This window comes from Salmo trutta, chromosome 32 (assembly GCF_901001165.1).
Source record: "Salmo trutta chromosome 32, fSalTru1.1, whole genome shotgun sequence".
NCBI lineage: Eukaryota > Metazoa > Chordata > Actinopteri > Salmoniformes > Salmonidae > Salmo > Salmo trutta.
Window position 1 is genome coordinate 24345015 of NC_042988.1, and position 16463 is coordinate 24361477.

The window sequence follows — 16463 nt, forward strand, 5'->3', positions numbered from 1 at the left end:
TCCTGGAATTTACAGGCCTGGAAGTCATTCTACACTACACACACTGTTGATGCACTGTGCATTTCTTAATGCACCATTGACTGCTAATCTTCACTCAAATTGGCAAGGCAGTGCACAAACATACCATGTACAGAAAAGCATGGTACCTAATATTCCTCCTCACTCCCACACACACTTGCAAGTCTATGTACTTAGTGGAACAGAGAGCAGATCCAATAAAACTGTACATTTTAGAGCTCGTAGACAGTACTTAAACCGACTGGAATCAAAGCCCTACTGCCCAAAATCACAGAAACATGATAGACACACTTGTTTTAAAACTTAAAAACACATTTTTATGTCAAAATAATCACGTTGTAGAATGTGCAAACGGTTTGTGTAGGCCTATCTTCCTGACATGTCAACTTTAGAGAACAACCCATTCAACTATGTTACAGTACAATAAGAAGGCCTCCACATACTACTAACTAGAGGGTTCAATGTGCCCACCTTGAGGCTAACCTCTGCTATGACAGACTATGAAAGGACATCATGCCAGAAAAGCATTGTGGAGACTGACTGATCTATTCACTACATATTTTCCTCTTGCAAATCACTGAACTTACACAGAAGATGGTTGTATTCACAAAATAAATAGAAGTAAAACTGTTAAGCATAAGCATTACTCGATCCCCACAGATGTCAATAAAAGCTTCTCTGAGACATTCATATCATAACAGTATCCAAGAGAGGGATTAGAACAAACACCAGTAACCATTAAACAAACATAATGATAGGTAGACTGTGTAAATTGCTGTTTAAAAAACATCAGGGCAGAGATATGCTCCTCATGAACAATTCTGTACAATGTTGATATATTACAAGCTGCATCAAAGTCAGATGAGAAGAACAGGTATAAATCAGTCTGTATACTGGAGGTCCAGATCCACTAGCCCATCAGTAACCACTAGCCTCAGTCTTTTGGGCTTACGGTCTGAGACCGGGGTACTCAAGGAGTGGGAGGATGTGGGAGCATGGTGGGATGTTGGTGGGTGGTCTATGGGCTGGCACTGCTGTTGTGTGTCCCTCTTGCAGTGGTCATCCTGGCCTTTAAGCCCTGAAAAGCCCCCCACAGAGAAAGATGGTGAGTGTGAGAGTTGGGGTCCACATGGCTCCAGAACCAGCCTTCCCTGGGTGCCCGAAGGCTCCATGAGGCAGCGGTACGTATAGTTGGTGGGTGGTGACCCTGGGTAATCTCCCAGGCCCATGGTGACTGAGTGGTCACCAGTAAAGTTGACCACGTAAGGTGGACCTTGGTGACCATAAGAGTAGGAGAAGGAGGAGGAGGGGGGCTGCTGTTTGTTAGCTGGTGTCTGTGATCCAGAGGGAGAGTTGTGTGCTACTTGGGGGCTATTGTGCTGAGACATAGAGGGAGAGAGCGAGGTGGAAAAGGTCAAGTCTGAGGAATCGTAACACAGTTTGTCAGGTGACGCCGATGTGGCATAGGAAGAGTGAGGGTTCTGGGAGTGCACAGCAGCACAGGGCTTGTCCTGATTCAAACGTTTGCCATGGGGAGACCCATAAGTCTGAGGTGCTTGGCTGGGGAAAAAGAAAGGCCTTGGGAGAGTGGAGAAGTTTTTGCTGCCGAAGCTGGTTTCAGTGTATTGAGGTTTGTCAGAGGGCGGCTTCTCCAAAGCTGTCATTGTACTTTTACTGGATGTCTGGAAATAATCTGGATGGACTTTGTCATTGGGAAGATTTGACTTGATGGGGTAGTTTGATGCATTGAGACGAACTGGATCTTTTCCTGAAATTATGCTATAACTGGGCATGCTACCTTTATGTCCGCCAGTGCTAAAACCTGAACATTTGTTACTCTGGTGGACCTTGTCAGTGTCACTGTACCTAGATTTGGCAATATGAGGTTTGCCCGCAATTTTAGGGTTGCCAGCGACAATATTAACTTTAGAAGGGGCACTATTCAAATTCTGACTTGGTTTCCCTCCTTGAAACTTCAGCACACTCTGGATCACACTAGAGCTTTTGTCATACGTGTTGCGAAAAGCATCTCCTACATTAGGATTTAATTGTGAGCCAAACTTGTTAGAAACCACTTGAGGTGAATGGACGGACTTGACTGAATAATTCTGGGGCCCAGTTTTGAAGGAACTTGGCACTGGCTGAGAGGTGGAAAAAGATTGAGATTTGTTGGAAGAGCTCATCAGGTGGAAGGGACCCGGAGTTTTGACTTGAGGCTGGACCTTAGAAAAATTGGAATGAGCAGAACTAGCCTTAGTACCATTGGTGCTCTGATTGAGAACATTGACTGGGGTATTGTGGGAATGGGAACAGATGGATGGAGTATTTGTATTAAACATGAATGATTCTTTCTGAGAGTAGTGGGTTTTGGCTGCTGAAGATAAGGCTTGTGTCTTAGAATCTTCTTTTGACAATTTCATCCCAGGATTTTTCATCAAAAAGCGATCCATGAAAGTCCCCTCAGCGCTGCTCAGGGGTGTAAAACAAAAATTTGCATTGAGCTGTCCTCTGTCTTTGGAAGTATCCTTAACTCCACAATCCAAAGGGAGAGACTCATTTTTGGAGCACACAAGACCATTAAGAAATTGCTGATCCTCTGCATTGAAGATACTTCCTGGGCTTGGAGGGCCAAGGTATGGGGTTTCTGGGTTCCAAGCATCCGAGGGGCTATGAGAGAGGGGACTACTAAAGGGCCCGCTGGGTGGATCCATTGGACAGAGGTCTATTGGAGAGGTTTGGAGGATGTTCTGTGGATGATAGAACCCTTCAAGATTGAGACACTGGAAGTCGAGGAGATCTTCACAGCAATTAGCAAAGCTGGATTCTGTGGAAAGCATCCTTTCTGGAAAACTGAACGGTGGAGACTGAGACTGGGATGGAATCTTTGAGGTGGAAGCAGTGTAATCAGAAGGTATGTTTTTTTCTAAGGATTGTGACTGACATAACCCTTCTGAGAGTCTAGAAAGACTGTTGTCTATCTGTAGCAGGTTATGACTAAGACAAGAAGTTCCCATCTCTCCAGTTGCAACCTTACGAGCAGTCTCTGTTTTCTGCCTTTCTTTCCGTCCCCTTCCCCTTCCCCTTCCTCCCTTATTAGTGATTTTTGGCATGGCCCTATCATTCATTGTTTCTGGAGCATAGGCCATCACATCAGAACCCACAGGTTGGGGAGAGTTAAGGGTCAAGGGTGAGAGAGATAAAGTGAGGGGGGGAGGTTCTTTTTTCAGAAGAACAGCAGAGGAATCTTTTAAAGTGTTGCACTTGATTGCACTGTTGAGTTTCTGGCAGGTGGGAGGTTGAGAAGGGCACTCTTCTTTTGGCTTAACGCATGTCATTTCCTTCTTCTCTTTTTCAGACTCTGCTTCACTCTGCTCCAACTCCTGGCTGTCCACCTCCCATACACCCTGTATTTTTCTCCTCAGTTTGATCCGTGGCAAGGGTTGGTCCTCATCCTTTACTTTGTGTTCATGCAGTGCCCCACTGTCAACCAAACTACTCTCTACTCCAATACAAGTATCCTTCACTTGTTCTCCGTCTTCAGCCAAGGATGGAATATCTTTCTCTTTTTCACAGATTCTAACAGGACTTGGTGTGACTTGATAGTCACATTGCAGTCCCCCCACTCCGACAGACATACCCTCACTAGAAATCGTATGGCCCTTTTCTCCTGGTAGTTGCTTTACTCCATAAATAACCTCGTCTAGCACCTCATTTATCTCTACCTCGCTGAGCTCCCCCTGTTCCTTGTTTTTCTCTTTCGAGTCTACAGCTACAACCTCACTTTGCCTGTTCATCAAAATGGGACCTCTATCTTTCAAACTCCCCAATCTGTCTCGTCTAACTTTACGTCTTTTCCAAAATCGTACGTCATGAGTCTCCTTCCCATCTACCTGGGCACCCTTCTCCATTTCTAAGTTTAAGATTGACACAGAATCTAAAATGGCCCTATAAGGCTCCAATTGTTGTGAATCAATAGACTTTTCTGCTTCAATAATCAAATCCTCTCCTCCTGCAGGTCTGTCCAACTCCCACACTTTGCCCCTCTTTCTCTTAAAACGAATTTTGAAGTTGAGGCTCTGCCCTTTCCCGTTCTCTTCCTTGCATGTTTGCGATGTGAGTGAATTCAGTAACTCAGTATGTGATTCTGGCTTCTTCTCTCCTTCATTTACATGTTCCTTTTTAGAATCCAGTGAGATTTCATCATGTCCTGCTTTGTGTTTGTCCTCATCAGATTCATTCTCCAGTACCTCTGAGTCTCGGGTCCCTCTTTTATACTTTCCTGCACTCCTCCGTGGCCGGTCTTGTTCCAGTTGATTGACTCTGGGACGCAGCATTCTGGGCGTTGCATTTTGTTTTGCTGTCCTCTTGATGGTCTGTGTCCGAGATTGGACCCCAAACTCTGAAACGGTAGACTTAGGGTCACTATTAGACCGCAGCCCACCTCTACCTCTGTCCTCCAACACTTTGATAGCTTTGATTTCTCTTCCTGAACACAGAGTAAGATTCTGCCTCAGCTCTGTGGAGGGTTTGAGGTCCTTGGAGGATGGCTCTGACATAGGAGAGTTGATACTCTGCTCAGAGTCAGTCTCCACAGAATTACGGAACATCCGTTTCTTCAGAGGAATGTTGGCCTGGGTGTGTGTCTGAAGATATTCTGAAGAAGGAGGGGGAGACTTGGAAAGCCTATCTTTCGCTGGGATTAAATCATCATTACTTTGTGGCGAGTGAATATGCAAGTCTTGGCCTGGACCCTCAAGTTTCATCTTACTAGCCCTTCCTTTCCCCCGTTTGGAAATTATCCCACTTTGTGTTGTTGCATGAGGCAAACTATTTGTCTGTGCATCAGACATGTGTTCCCTAACCTCTTTCCCTCCATCATTATTTGCCTCTCTGCCATCTTCCATTTGCTTATGGTTGGAGGAAATTAGATCTTTCTTTCCTGTGTTCCCACTTCCTGAGTCCCCAGCCTTCTGATCCCGCTCTTTTCTTAGAATATCAGAAAGTAGAACCCTCACCTGTTTGATGACAACACCCTTCTTGTCCATAGTTATACTACTCCCCTTTTTTACCATTTCAGACAACCTCTCATTCTTACCTCCATCCTTTCTGATAATGCTGTCACAACTTCTGCTATTTTGTCCTCCTGCTTTTCCATTACTCTGTTCTTCTGCATCATTTCGCCCTCTAAGCACCCTCTTATCACAGCCAACAACTTGAGATTGTACACCTTTACTTAGTTTTGCCCCTCTGTCAATGTCTTTTACACTCCCCCTATGCCCTTTCCCAGCCACACTAACCTGTTCCCCCCCACCAGCAGCTTCTATTTCAATGACCTTCTCACCTGCCCCTTTCTCACCATGTAATAAATCGACTTTCACCACAGCAGTCTGTCCCCTTCCTACATCAACTTTGTTAACCTTAGCCTTGAAATACATTTCCCTCACCCCTTTCTTACCTTCAGCATCTGACAACTCTCTGCCTGCTTCCTCCATGGACTTCTGCTGGGACCTGGACACTCTGGTGTCTGCCTCTCCTCCCTGTGTAGCTGATCTAGCCATCTGTTCTGCTTGCACTGGTACGCTGCTCTCGCTTCTCACAATGCCCTTTCCCTCCAATCCTGGACAGGCCCTTTCTTCTGCTACACTTCCCGGCACAGACACTCTTATCAAGCTAACTGTGACTTGCTTCAGTCCTGACATTACTGGAACATGGTCAAGTGAGGGGGAAGAGAGAGAAATGGTGCTAGGGGTGGTAGTGACAAGGGGCGTACTAATGGGTTTCTGGTGATTCCCAGGCTTCTTGGCTTTGTCCAAAGCACTTTGGCAAACTTCAACCCTTTTACCAGAGGGTTTGCTCGCCACAAGTGTCCCATCAGTCCCCGATTCTCCAATGGTTTTGATTTCCACTTTCAGATCCACTGGTTTCTGATATGCACCCTGAGCCTTGCTGCCTTTGGGCCCGCCTCCACCAGTGTATGTTCTATTGCTGATGTATGCCACATCATTGTTGTTGCCGCTGGTGTTATTTTCGATGGTTATGCAATTGGTTCCATGAATATCTTTGATAACATTGTGCGTGGCATCTTTTCCACTACAGCTATCCATGTGTTTCTGAGGACTTGCGCTGTTGCTTTTTCTGCAAATGGGTTTGGTGAGTTCAATGCGCTTGCTAATGATTTTGTTGTTCTTCTTGGCTCTGGAAACAAACTGGCGTGTGTGACAGTTTCTGATCATGCTCCTTGTTCTGGAAGAGATCCTTGTCTGGACAGATACTTTTTCCACCACTCGAAGGGGCTTGCCACCCAGTATCTGTCCAGAAACTACTGGTCCAGCATTCTGTTGAGAAGACAAGGAAGGGTGAAGAGTGAAAGGCTTCAGGTTTAACTCACAAGTATTGCTGCTCTTCTCTTTTTTGTCATTCTCTTTGGTTGTACAGTAGAGAGCAGATTGTTCCTTCCTCCCCTTGTCTTTTGTCTCCACATGTTCAAGCTGGTGCAGCAAGGCCCTCTCCTTGCTGGTGGGGTCCTTGCAGCTCAACAAGAAGTTGAACGTGTGGCGCCGTACTCGAACCCTAAGGTTCCTCAACACCACCTCTGATAGGGATGGCATTATCAGCCGTTGCTGCTTGATTCCCGATATCCTCCTTTGCCCCTCCTGTTTCAACCTTTTGGTCTTCCTGCTCATCATCAGAGCATTTCTCTTCATCTGCTGGGTAAATGAATTCCTTGAAGGGATAGCTAAGACAGGAAGACAAAGAACTAAGAAATTCAGGCAAAACCAATAGCATAACAAATAAATGCATACTGCACCTAACATTACATTCTAGTTGCATACTGTCACTAACTGTCTTATCTGCAATACATTTAGCAATAAAGACAGTTTATTGCTCAATGACCAATACCTAGTACCACTTGGATCTTCAGAGAATGAGAATTTCAGGCATTGTTAAAAGACAAGCGTAACGTTTGAAACGAGAAACACAAACTTACCTGAATTTGAAAATGTAAATGTAGGCCGAAATGTAGGAGGACAGGGTGCTTTCCCTCTGTTAAGACGAAGGTCTGTGTCTCTGAGGCGGTACTTCTGGCCAGACATGTCATTAGAGTCATCACAACCAGGCTGCCTCTCTCTGTGTCGGAAGTGACCCTCTCCTTTTCTAAATAATAAACAAATAGTATAATGTTACACGTCATTATATAGTACCAGTCAAAAGTTTGGACACATTCAAGGGTTTTACTTTATTTTTACTTTTTTCTACATTGTAGAATAATAGTGAAGACATCAAAACTATGAAATAACACATATGGAATCATGTAGTAAGCCAGAAAAGTGTTAAACAAATGAAAATATGTTTAATATTTGAGATTCTTCAAATAGCCACTCTTTGCCTTGATGACAGCTTTGCACACTCTTGGCATTCTCTCAACCAGCTTCATGAGGTAGACACCTGGAATGCATTTCAATTAACAGGTGTGCCTTGTTAAAAGTTCATTTGTGGAATTTATTTCCTTCTTAAGGCGTTTGAGCCAATCAGTTGTGTTGTGACAAGGTTGGGGTGGTATATAGAAGATAGCCTTATTTGGTAAAAGACCAAATCCATATTATGGCTAGAACAGCTCAAATAAGCAAAGAGAAACAACAGCCCATCATTACTTTAGGACATGAAGGTCAGTCAATGCGGAATATGTCAAGAACTTTCAAAGTTTCTTCAAGTGCAGTCACAAAAACTATCAAGCGCTGTGATGAAACTGGCTCTAATGAGTACTGCCACAGGAATGGAAGACCCAGAGTTACCTCTGCTGCAGAGGTTAAGTTTATTAGAGTTACCAGCCTCAGAAATTGCAGCCCAAATAAATGCTTCACAGAGTTCAAGTAACAGACACATCTCAACATCAACTGTTCAGAGGAGACTGTGTGAATCAGGCCTTCGTGGTCAAATTGCTGCAAAGAAAACACTACTAAAAGACACCAATAAGAAGGTTGCACTTGCTTGGGCCAAGAAACACGAGCAATGGACATTAGACCAGTCAAAACTTGTCCTTTGGTCTGGAGTCAAAATTTGAGATTTTTGGTTCCAGCCGCCGTGTCTTTGTGAGACGCTGTGTGGGTGAACGGATGATCTCCGCATGTGTATTTCCCACCCTAAAACATGGAGGAGGAGGTGTTATGGTGTTTGCTGGTGACACGGTCTATGATTTATTTAGAATTCAAGGCACACTTAACCAGCATGGGTACCATAGCATTCTGCAGTGATACGCCCTCCCATCTGGTTTGGGCTTAGTGGGACTGTCATTTGTTTTTCAACAGGACAATGACCCAACACACCTCCAGGCTGTGTAAGGGCTATTTTACCAAGAAGGAGAGTGATGGAGTGCTGCATCAGATGACCTGGCCTCCACAAACCCCTGACCTCAACCCAATTGAGATTGTGAAGGAAAAGCAGCTAACAAGTGTACAGCATATGTGGGAACTCCTTCAAGACAGTTGGAAAAGCATTCCAGGTGAAGCTGGTTGAGAGAATGCCAAGAGTGTGCAAAGCTGTCATCAAGGCAAAGGGTGGCTACTTTGAAGAATCTAAAATATATTTCTTGATCTGTTTAATACTTTTTTGATTACTAACGTGTTATTTCAAGGTTGTGATGTCTTCACTATTATTCTACAATGTAGAAAATAGTAAAAAATAAAGAAAAACCCTTGAATGTTTAGGTGTGTCCAAACTTTTGACTGGTACTGTATGTATGTATGTATGTATGTATGTATGCATGCATGTATGTATGTATGTATGTATGCATGCATGTATGCATGCATGCATGTATGTAAATTAAGCTGGTCATTGAGACAATGAGCAGATATGTCTCAATCCTCTCACCTCTCACAGGTGCAGCATTCACACATTTCATTGTCTTCTCCAAAAAAGCTGTCGCCATAGTAACAGGTGATCTCCTCCCCAGGTGCGATGGGCCTCACCACTTTTACACAGCCTCCATTCTTATCGCCAGGAACAAACTGGAGAGAAGGGGGAGGTGAGGGATGAAACAAGGTGACATCGCTAGCCCTGGGGATGTAACACTTCCAACAATAAAACCATAATAGTACAAACAAAAGACACAGACGAAGAGGATAATAACAATAATCATGTATAACAACACTTCTATAAAAAGGGAATTATGCTTAACAGGAACAAACACACAGAGCGATTAAAAATATAGAAGAGTAACATGACTAATAATATATAACACTGTTGATTACCTTACAGTTTGGTCTGCAGTCTTCACCCAGAAAACAGAAACAAGCGTATGGTTACAATACAGATATAACAACTTAAAAACACTGGAAATTGTGCCATGCGTCTGTATAATAAAAGTATTGACCATTAGCAAATCCTGTGAAGCTCTGCTGTAGGTGAGCACATTAAATAACAGGATTAGAGCATTTGATTTGATCACTCTAGATCTAATGTATGACTTGTTAGGAATAACTAATTAAGAGAAATCCCATAAGCAGATGCTCTGTCTGTGTGTTCTGTGATAGTGTATGCACAGTGGGTTTCTGTTTTAGTGTGTGTACAGTGTGGCAGACAGTAACTGGGGTTGAATCTTGAAAAACTCACCGTGGTTGATGAAAGCCGCAGGCCCAAGCCAGAGTTGTGCACAGCGCTTACGAGTGGAGTACATCACACTAAAGTCATTCACCCCTGCTCTCAGAACAGCACTGTCTGCTGGACTCAGCTCGGCTATACAACCCAACAGAACCTCCATCCGCTCACCTACAAACCTGCAGCATTCAGCGTCACAGTTAAACATGATATATAAAAACACAGACAAGATTTATCTAATCTGCAGAGTTGCACATGACTATTGAATGCAACTGTTAAAAGAAGTTGATCCTTACCAGTGCTTGGTAGAGGTTATCTTTGCTCCGTTGGTTTCTGAAGAGTATCGGTCACATGACTCAATCTGGACACCACTATCCAACAGGAAGGCACAGAGGTAGCGATACACCTGAAGAAATAATAGCTGTCAAGACCATGCATATAGCCAAACATGTTCATGCACACAATCATGAATACCCACAGAGTGAAAACAGGTAATATTAGCTAACTACCCAAACTAATAAGAAAAAATGACAGAGGCCAACAAAAGTAAATGAACAAATGAAAGAAATTATACTGACTAAAGAAAGGAAGGGGCAATCAAAAACATACTTCTAGTGCACACTGATATAACAGGGTTAACTGATCCTGCAAACACACACTTACATGCTGTTTCAGTAGTTCCAGACGGTGTGTTCCCAGTCCAGTGAAGTAGTCACAGGCCCAGTCTCCCACTGTAAGGGCCTCAAAGGTGGCCTGCAAGTCATGTGTGCGTTGGAAGCGTAGCAGAGTCTCTTTGAGGTAGCCCCAACGACGGACCTCTGGGGGGGGACTGCAGGGCGACAAGAATTAGGTGTGTGCTGTTCTTTGCAATTGTGAATTAACTTTTCCACTTCTCTGTGAAGAACGCTGAAGTTGTGCCTTAACTGCCTGATGAAGACTGATTACTAGAAGCATAGAGGAACCATCAAGACCAAGCACAACAAAAATGGTACAATGCATACACCTATGGCAAAAGTTTGTCATTTCACACACTTTTGTCAAATATAATGTAATGGATAGGAGGTTTAAAGAGATTACCTGACGTTCATTTTATGAGTGCTGAACCCCAGCAAGGGGTCCAGCACCAAGCTGGTGGCCAGATCATCCGTCTCACACAGCTCCATCACACTCATTTTACTGCATCCGTCCATCGCCTCCCACCATCAGCATGCTGAAAGGACAGGGGGTCGGGGTCAAGGGACAGGGCGATGCGACTGACAACCACCCACAACTGAGTCAAGTCGTCCTCATATCCCCATACAACCTAACATTAGCCTTTATGTAAGGCTTCGATAAGCTAGTTCTAGCTCAAACATCAATAAGGTTACGTTAGAAACTAGCAAACTGACCAGCTAGCTAGCTAGCTAGCCTTCTGATTTTGATGTCTAAATTATCATAGCTAGCAGCTAGCTACCGCAGGACATAGCGTTAAACTGAAAGTCTAGCTAGTTAGCGTCTGACTCAAGCATAAGCAAACATGAGAAATATAACTAGCTATATTGATTTATATAAGTTAGTCTGCAGTTATATTTAGCATAACATTACCTGGGAGTATTTAACGAAAGCCGTTAGCTAGATTGTATCCGTAGTGGTTGCTAGCTAGCCGCTAGCTGGCTATGTCAGATGTCGAGTCAGCTAGCTACGTTACGTAGCTAGCTGATCCGCCAAAACACAGCACAATGTCTTGGTGTTGCCTCGTTGATTCAACGCTGCAAATGTAATCAAATTAGCTAGTTTCCACAGCAAAACGACTGACCCGAGGGAAGGAATATATATATTTTTTTATGTTTGTTATTCTCGTATCAGAAGTTAAGCGAACAACCACTGAGGTATGCGAGTAACACTGCTGCAGTGAAACCGAACTAGGGCCATATCCGTTGTTTTTCATTGGCTAGTGCCAAGGTCAATTTTACGCCAGTTACGAAATCTCTCACAGGCCATTTGTCAATAGGGAGAGGATGTCCTTTAGTTCTAGTAATACTGTTGGTTGTACCTGGTCATAGGTTGGGTTTCAGTTGCTTGAATGGACAGTCGTTATTTATAAATTTCAGTTTAACAGAACTTTCACGTTACACAAATGGATAACCCTCTCAAATAACGCTGTTACATCGACAGAATCCATGGCTAAGGACCCCGTCTCAGCCATCTACTACATTGGTGTAAGCAGTGGGTATCATGTCAGTGGTCCTTCATGGTCTTGGGGAAGTGTGCCCTTACACACACGCTGGGTGTCTTGCACGGGACACCGAGGGGATAACGCATCAGTGTAAGCTTGTAACTACCCAGGCTTGAGGTACAAATCATTGTAGATCGAGCCCATTCCAACTACACTGAAGTTTTGGGCCAGTTTTCCAGACCTTGATTAAGCCTATACGCTTACGTTAAATACAAAGCCAATATTACGATGTTGGCCTATTAACATGAATTTACACAGGCAGACAAATTCTGATATTTCTTCCTACCAATGGGTCAGCTCTGAAATGTGATTGGTCAAAAGACCAATTAGTGAAAAAAATATCAGAATTAGGCTGCCTGTCTAAACGCAGCCAGTGTGAGGCAATAGAACACTTAGCAAATGTCTAGGACTAGATCGAAGAAGCCAGAAAACTGGAATCACAGAGGATTGATCAAGGACAGTGGAGACCCCCCCCCCCCCCCCCTCATGTCCTATGAACAATATGCAATCTATGGCGCCACTGAATAAAGACATGCAAAGTCCCCCTATACCAGCAAGGGCCTGATTTTGGCCCCAGGTGGTACCCACTACAATCAGACAGATCACATGTTTACTTAACCAGACATTTAACTTTCCAAGGAAATGGTAATATCACTGGAATTCACATTAGTGCTCACTAAAAAGCAAGGAGGCAGTTTCACATGATTGAAGACATCCAAAATTGGAGCTGCAATTTATTACAATGCTCTTGTGTCGTACAACAGGGATAATGTCATGTGCACGGGTAGAGGACATGTGCACGGGTAGAGGACATGGAGTGTCATGCGTCAAGCCCTCACTGACAGCAGCTTGTGTCGCACGTCTTGCACACACAACCAGAGGCACACTTGCTGCAACCAGTCGGGCAGCAGGAACAACAATCTGGAAGAATGATAGAAGAGATTAGTACTGATTAATGACCATGACTGGTTTTCTAACAAGACCTGTGGCTGCTATATGACAGGCCTGAAGGCATTTTATCTGGGCTAAAAGTTCAGCTGAATGTTAGACATGCCACTAGTGGCAGTATCCAGAGTTTGACAGTGGATATTCCATTTTAAAATTATTTGGACATTGCACTAAATGCTTACAATGTAAGGAAAGACATGCAATTTTGTAATTTCAGGTGAAGGATTCCTTTAAAGCAGGGTTTCCAAACTTGGATCTTGGGCCCATGTTTAGATTTTTGCCCAAGCACTACACAGCTGATTCAAATAATCAAAGCTTGATGAGTTGATTATTTGAATCCGCTGTGTAGTGTTTGGGCAAAAATCTAAGCGTGCACCAGGACCGAGTTTGGGAACCCATGCTTTAAAAGGGACACTAGGATAGTCAATTTAGCTCTTAAATCTCAATGGTGGGTTGCGCATTGACACTGGGCGGATTTGATAATGCCAAGCAGCGGGGCACAGCCCATGGCCCTTGATGTGAGCGGGCAAAGGCGGTGAGGGAGGAGCCGGTTCGCAAATCGAACAGTCATTAATCTGCACCGCACCGAATTTGCAAACTAGTTGTTTTCATAGGGAAGGCAGCTAGTTAGAAATTACTATTGCACGTGAAGGAAATCCTACTTATTACTCCTCGCGCATAATTACGTCACTTAGAGCCGACTTCGCCGTGGGCTTTCTCCGGGCACCTGGCTCACGCCCAGGAGGCAGCCCGGTTCTTAAACGAACGCAATAATATCTCGGTGTAACACACGCCTACCCGGGCCCATTTTTTTTGTTCGAATCCTCATTGGTTTGGGATGTTCAGTCTGTAGAAGACGTGGTTACCAATTGTTCACAACTAAACTGTAAAGTAAAAAAAAACAAAAAGGCTCAATCTGCACTTGTTACAGCTATTTTGACAAATTCACGACATGTACCCATTGATTCTTTAAGAATTTAACTTTAATGCGCTTAGTTTAACTGTCGTAGGACTATTCCATCAGAACACAATATAAAATGCTTACAAAATATTAGAGAATAAAGCTACAACTATATTACTTATTGGATAGTCAGTCCTTACATCCCATAGCGAGTCTAAGTGTACATTTCTCCAGCTCCATCCGTTAGCGTCGCTTTGTTTCGACGGATTGCACTTTATGAAATTGTATAGATCACATATGGAGCAGAAGTTACTGTGGGTATAACAATTTTGTTCCGAGCTCAAACAGATCAACACATGCACTTTGTGGCACATCAGCAGTTTGTACACTTGCAGAGTCCACCGCAACTGCAGCGTCCAGCTATAAACAAAACACGTCAGCTACTAAATTAATAAGGGTCACCTGCACTGCAAATCCATATACAAATCCATTGTACCCGTTCAGGTAAATTCGGGAATTTAGAGATCAATTACATTAGGCAAATTTACTTTTTGAGCAATCACAAGGATACATTTTCAGTTTGAATTATATCTTAGCCCAAACAATTCACTAAGGCTGACCTGACTCCGTTCCAGTTTCGCTTTGTCTGCTATTGATTTGGTTCAGCTGTTTTATATGATCGGAATTGATAGGGCAATGTGCAAAATAGAAACGTGCATTCATGCTCCGCCTATTTCTCCCTATAATACAATTTTACTATAAATGATTTCCTATAGATTAACTGCATACGTTGTTGTATACACTAGATGGCGCCCATTTAAAATGTAATCTCAAACATACAATATGTAGTATCTATCACATTATGGGTAATTCAACATTAGTGGCCTATAGCGTCATTTTATCTTACATTATACACAAACCATGGCTCATTTAAAGTTCCATTATGGAATATTGGCCGTTTCTTGAGACAAAAATAGCCCACAATTATGGACAGTAATATTGTCCTGAAATTACATCTATAGACAGAAGGGGGGCCAACCTCCCCACACCCATGAGCAAAAGTTTATATTGCACATCATGCATACGAACCATACAGCCAACACTCGAGAAAAACGTCCATATTGTATCATCTTTAAGACAAAAACAGACAAAGTACAAATTCACTATTTTTTATTTTCTACCCGGTAACAGAGACAGGATTTGTGATTGGTTGGAAAACAAATTACATAAAAATAAAACATTTTATTTTTATTTAACGTTTTTGATTCATTTATATTTTAGCTTTTCTAGCCTGGGGCGCGTTCAGCAGGACTTAACGTTTTGATACGTTCAGATAGAAATAGGCTATGTAGAACAAACGCCTCTGACATGAAGAATACGAACGCATCAGCTCTATTCATGCCATTTCTATCTGCAACGTTCGACAACGTTTGGCAACTGAACGTGGCCTTGTATTGACCCCAGCGACAGTGCATTAAGGAAAAACGTCCCTGATTGGTTAAAATAAAAACGTTTTACATTATCACAATATCTATATTGCCCTAGTCCTTGAAATAAAAGTTAAAAAGAAATAAGATTGATATCGATAGTTACAGTAGATTGTTGGTGATGTCTTAATGATTTTAGCAAATTAATTATCTGACCAACATTACAAGCAGAACGTTTGCCCTGCTATGAACAGCGTAGGATCGGGTGACATTGGAAGTTGTGAAGTATCATTCAGGACAGCAATACTAAGACCTGCAATGATCCCCAAAACAATTTATCTTCAAGTTGAGGCATTGCTCTACCCTACTGCCTAAAGCATGTAAGCAAAGCTTGTTTCCAAAATGCATATTTTCAAAAAATTGCAGATGGTCTTGATTACAGCTTTGAATCATTGTCTCAAAGCCTTGTCAGAAAACAAGCCATTGACAATTCCGACAACTTGAAACTCCTACCTTGTTATTTTATCAGCAAAAAAGTTTTCCAACCCAAAATGTTCTCTCTAATAGTACAGCTCTTTTAAAAACAAGCATATTACCTTTCCATGTAACATATTGTATATCAAGCATTCAATATCCTTATCTAACAGCAAATAACACTTCCTCTGGTCAATAGATCATAACATGTCATTAAAATCAACACACCTTGGTCTCACAATATGATCCATTTTCTTTATAAACTACAAAGCCAAAAAACCTTGAGCCATGTGCTCTTTAAAAAACATACTGCCGCCTATACACCATGAATGCACTCAGTACTGTTGGGGGCACATTGAATGTACAGTACTCCTGATCCCAGTCTTCAGTGAGATGACGCAATGGTGAGTGTTGTATGAAATGCACCACCTAGTGGAGAGGAGAGAGCACTAGAAGCAGATATGAGCTAGCTACTAAAATGTGAGAAAGAACCCAGCACAGGAAATGAGCATTAATGCTGTCTGGCAAGTTGTTACACATCTTTAAATATAAAAGAGAAGAGAAAAACATGAGCTGAGTAAGGGGTGGGGGGGCAGATGCAAAGTGGGGTGAGAATTGAGATATGACATTCTTTGACTACTCAGAACCCAGAGGGAAACTGCTGAGCAAAATGGGAGACAGAATATGGAAGATGGGGGTGAGAACCAGAGATGAATATTGACCTTGTTTAAAGGATAGGGGCAAGGAGAACACATTTTAAGGAAAGGAGATGATAGAAAATAGCTAAGCAAAAGACCCCAAAATGCTGTACAGGAAATGGGTATTTCTTGGAGCCAGCAACTTATGCCAACATCCCACCCTGAACAAAGAAAGCTTTCGATACCGT

The 16463-nt window shown here is 42.9% G+C and overlaps 1 protein-coding gene across 1 annotated transcript; it reads right to left on the reverse strand.

Annotated features, from left to right (window-relative positions):
• Positions 1 to 309: 309 nt before the first annotated feature.
• LOC115171495 (uncharacterized) lies at positions 310 to 11523 on the reverse strand. Its single transcript, XM_029728376.1, has 9 exons — positions 11197 to 11523; positions 10690 to 10822; positions 10276 to 10441; positions 9909 to 10018; positions 9628 to 9791; positions 9267 to 9286; positions 8887 to 9023; positions 7007 to 7173; positions 310 to 6754 (listed from the first exon to the last, which is right to left on the reverse strand). Exons 2-9 carry the CDS (start codon positions 10800 to 10802, stop codon positions 900 to 902), a joined length of 6732 nt encoding a protein of 2243 aa, XP_029584236.1. The 5' UTR covers positions 10803 to 10822; positions 11197 to 11523; the 3' UTR covers positions 310 to 899.
• Positions 11524 to 16463: the final 4940 nt, after the last annotated feature.

Bases quoted from the DNA above. Each gene is read 5' to 3' on its own strand.
- LOC115171495 (XM_029728376.1), bottom strand. From the start codon at position 10,802: ATGGACGGATGCAGTAAAATGAGTGTGATGGAGCTGTGTGAGACGGAT. The intron at 10,442-10,689 runs GTAATCTCTTTA...GTCGCCCTGCAG, and splicing joins ACTCATAAAATGAACGTCAG to TCCCCCCCCAGAGGTCCGTC. The intron at 7,174-8,886 runs GTGAGAGGATTG...TTTATTATTTAG, and splicing joins GAATGCTGCACCTGTGAGAG to AAAAGGAGAGGGTCACTTCC.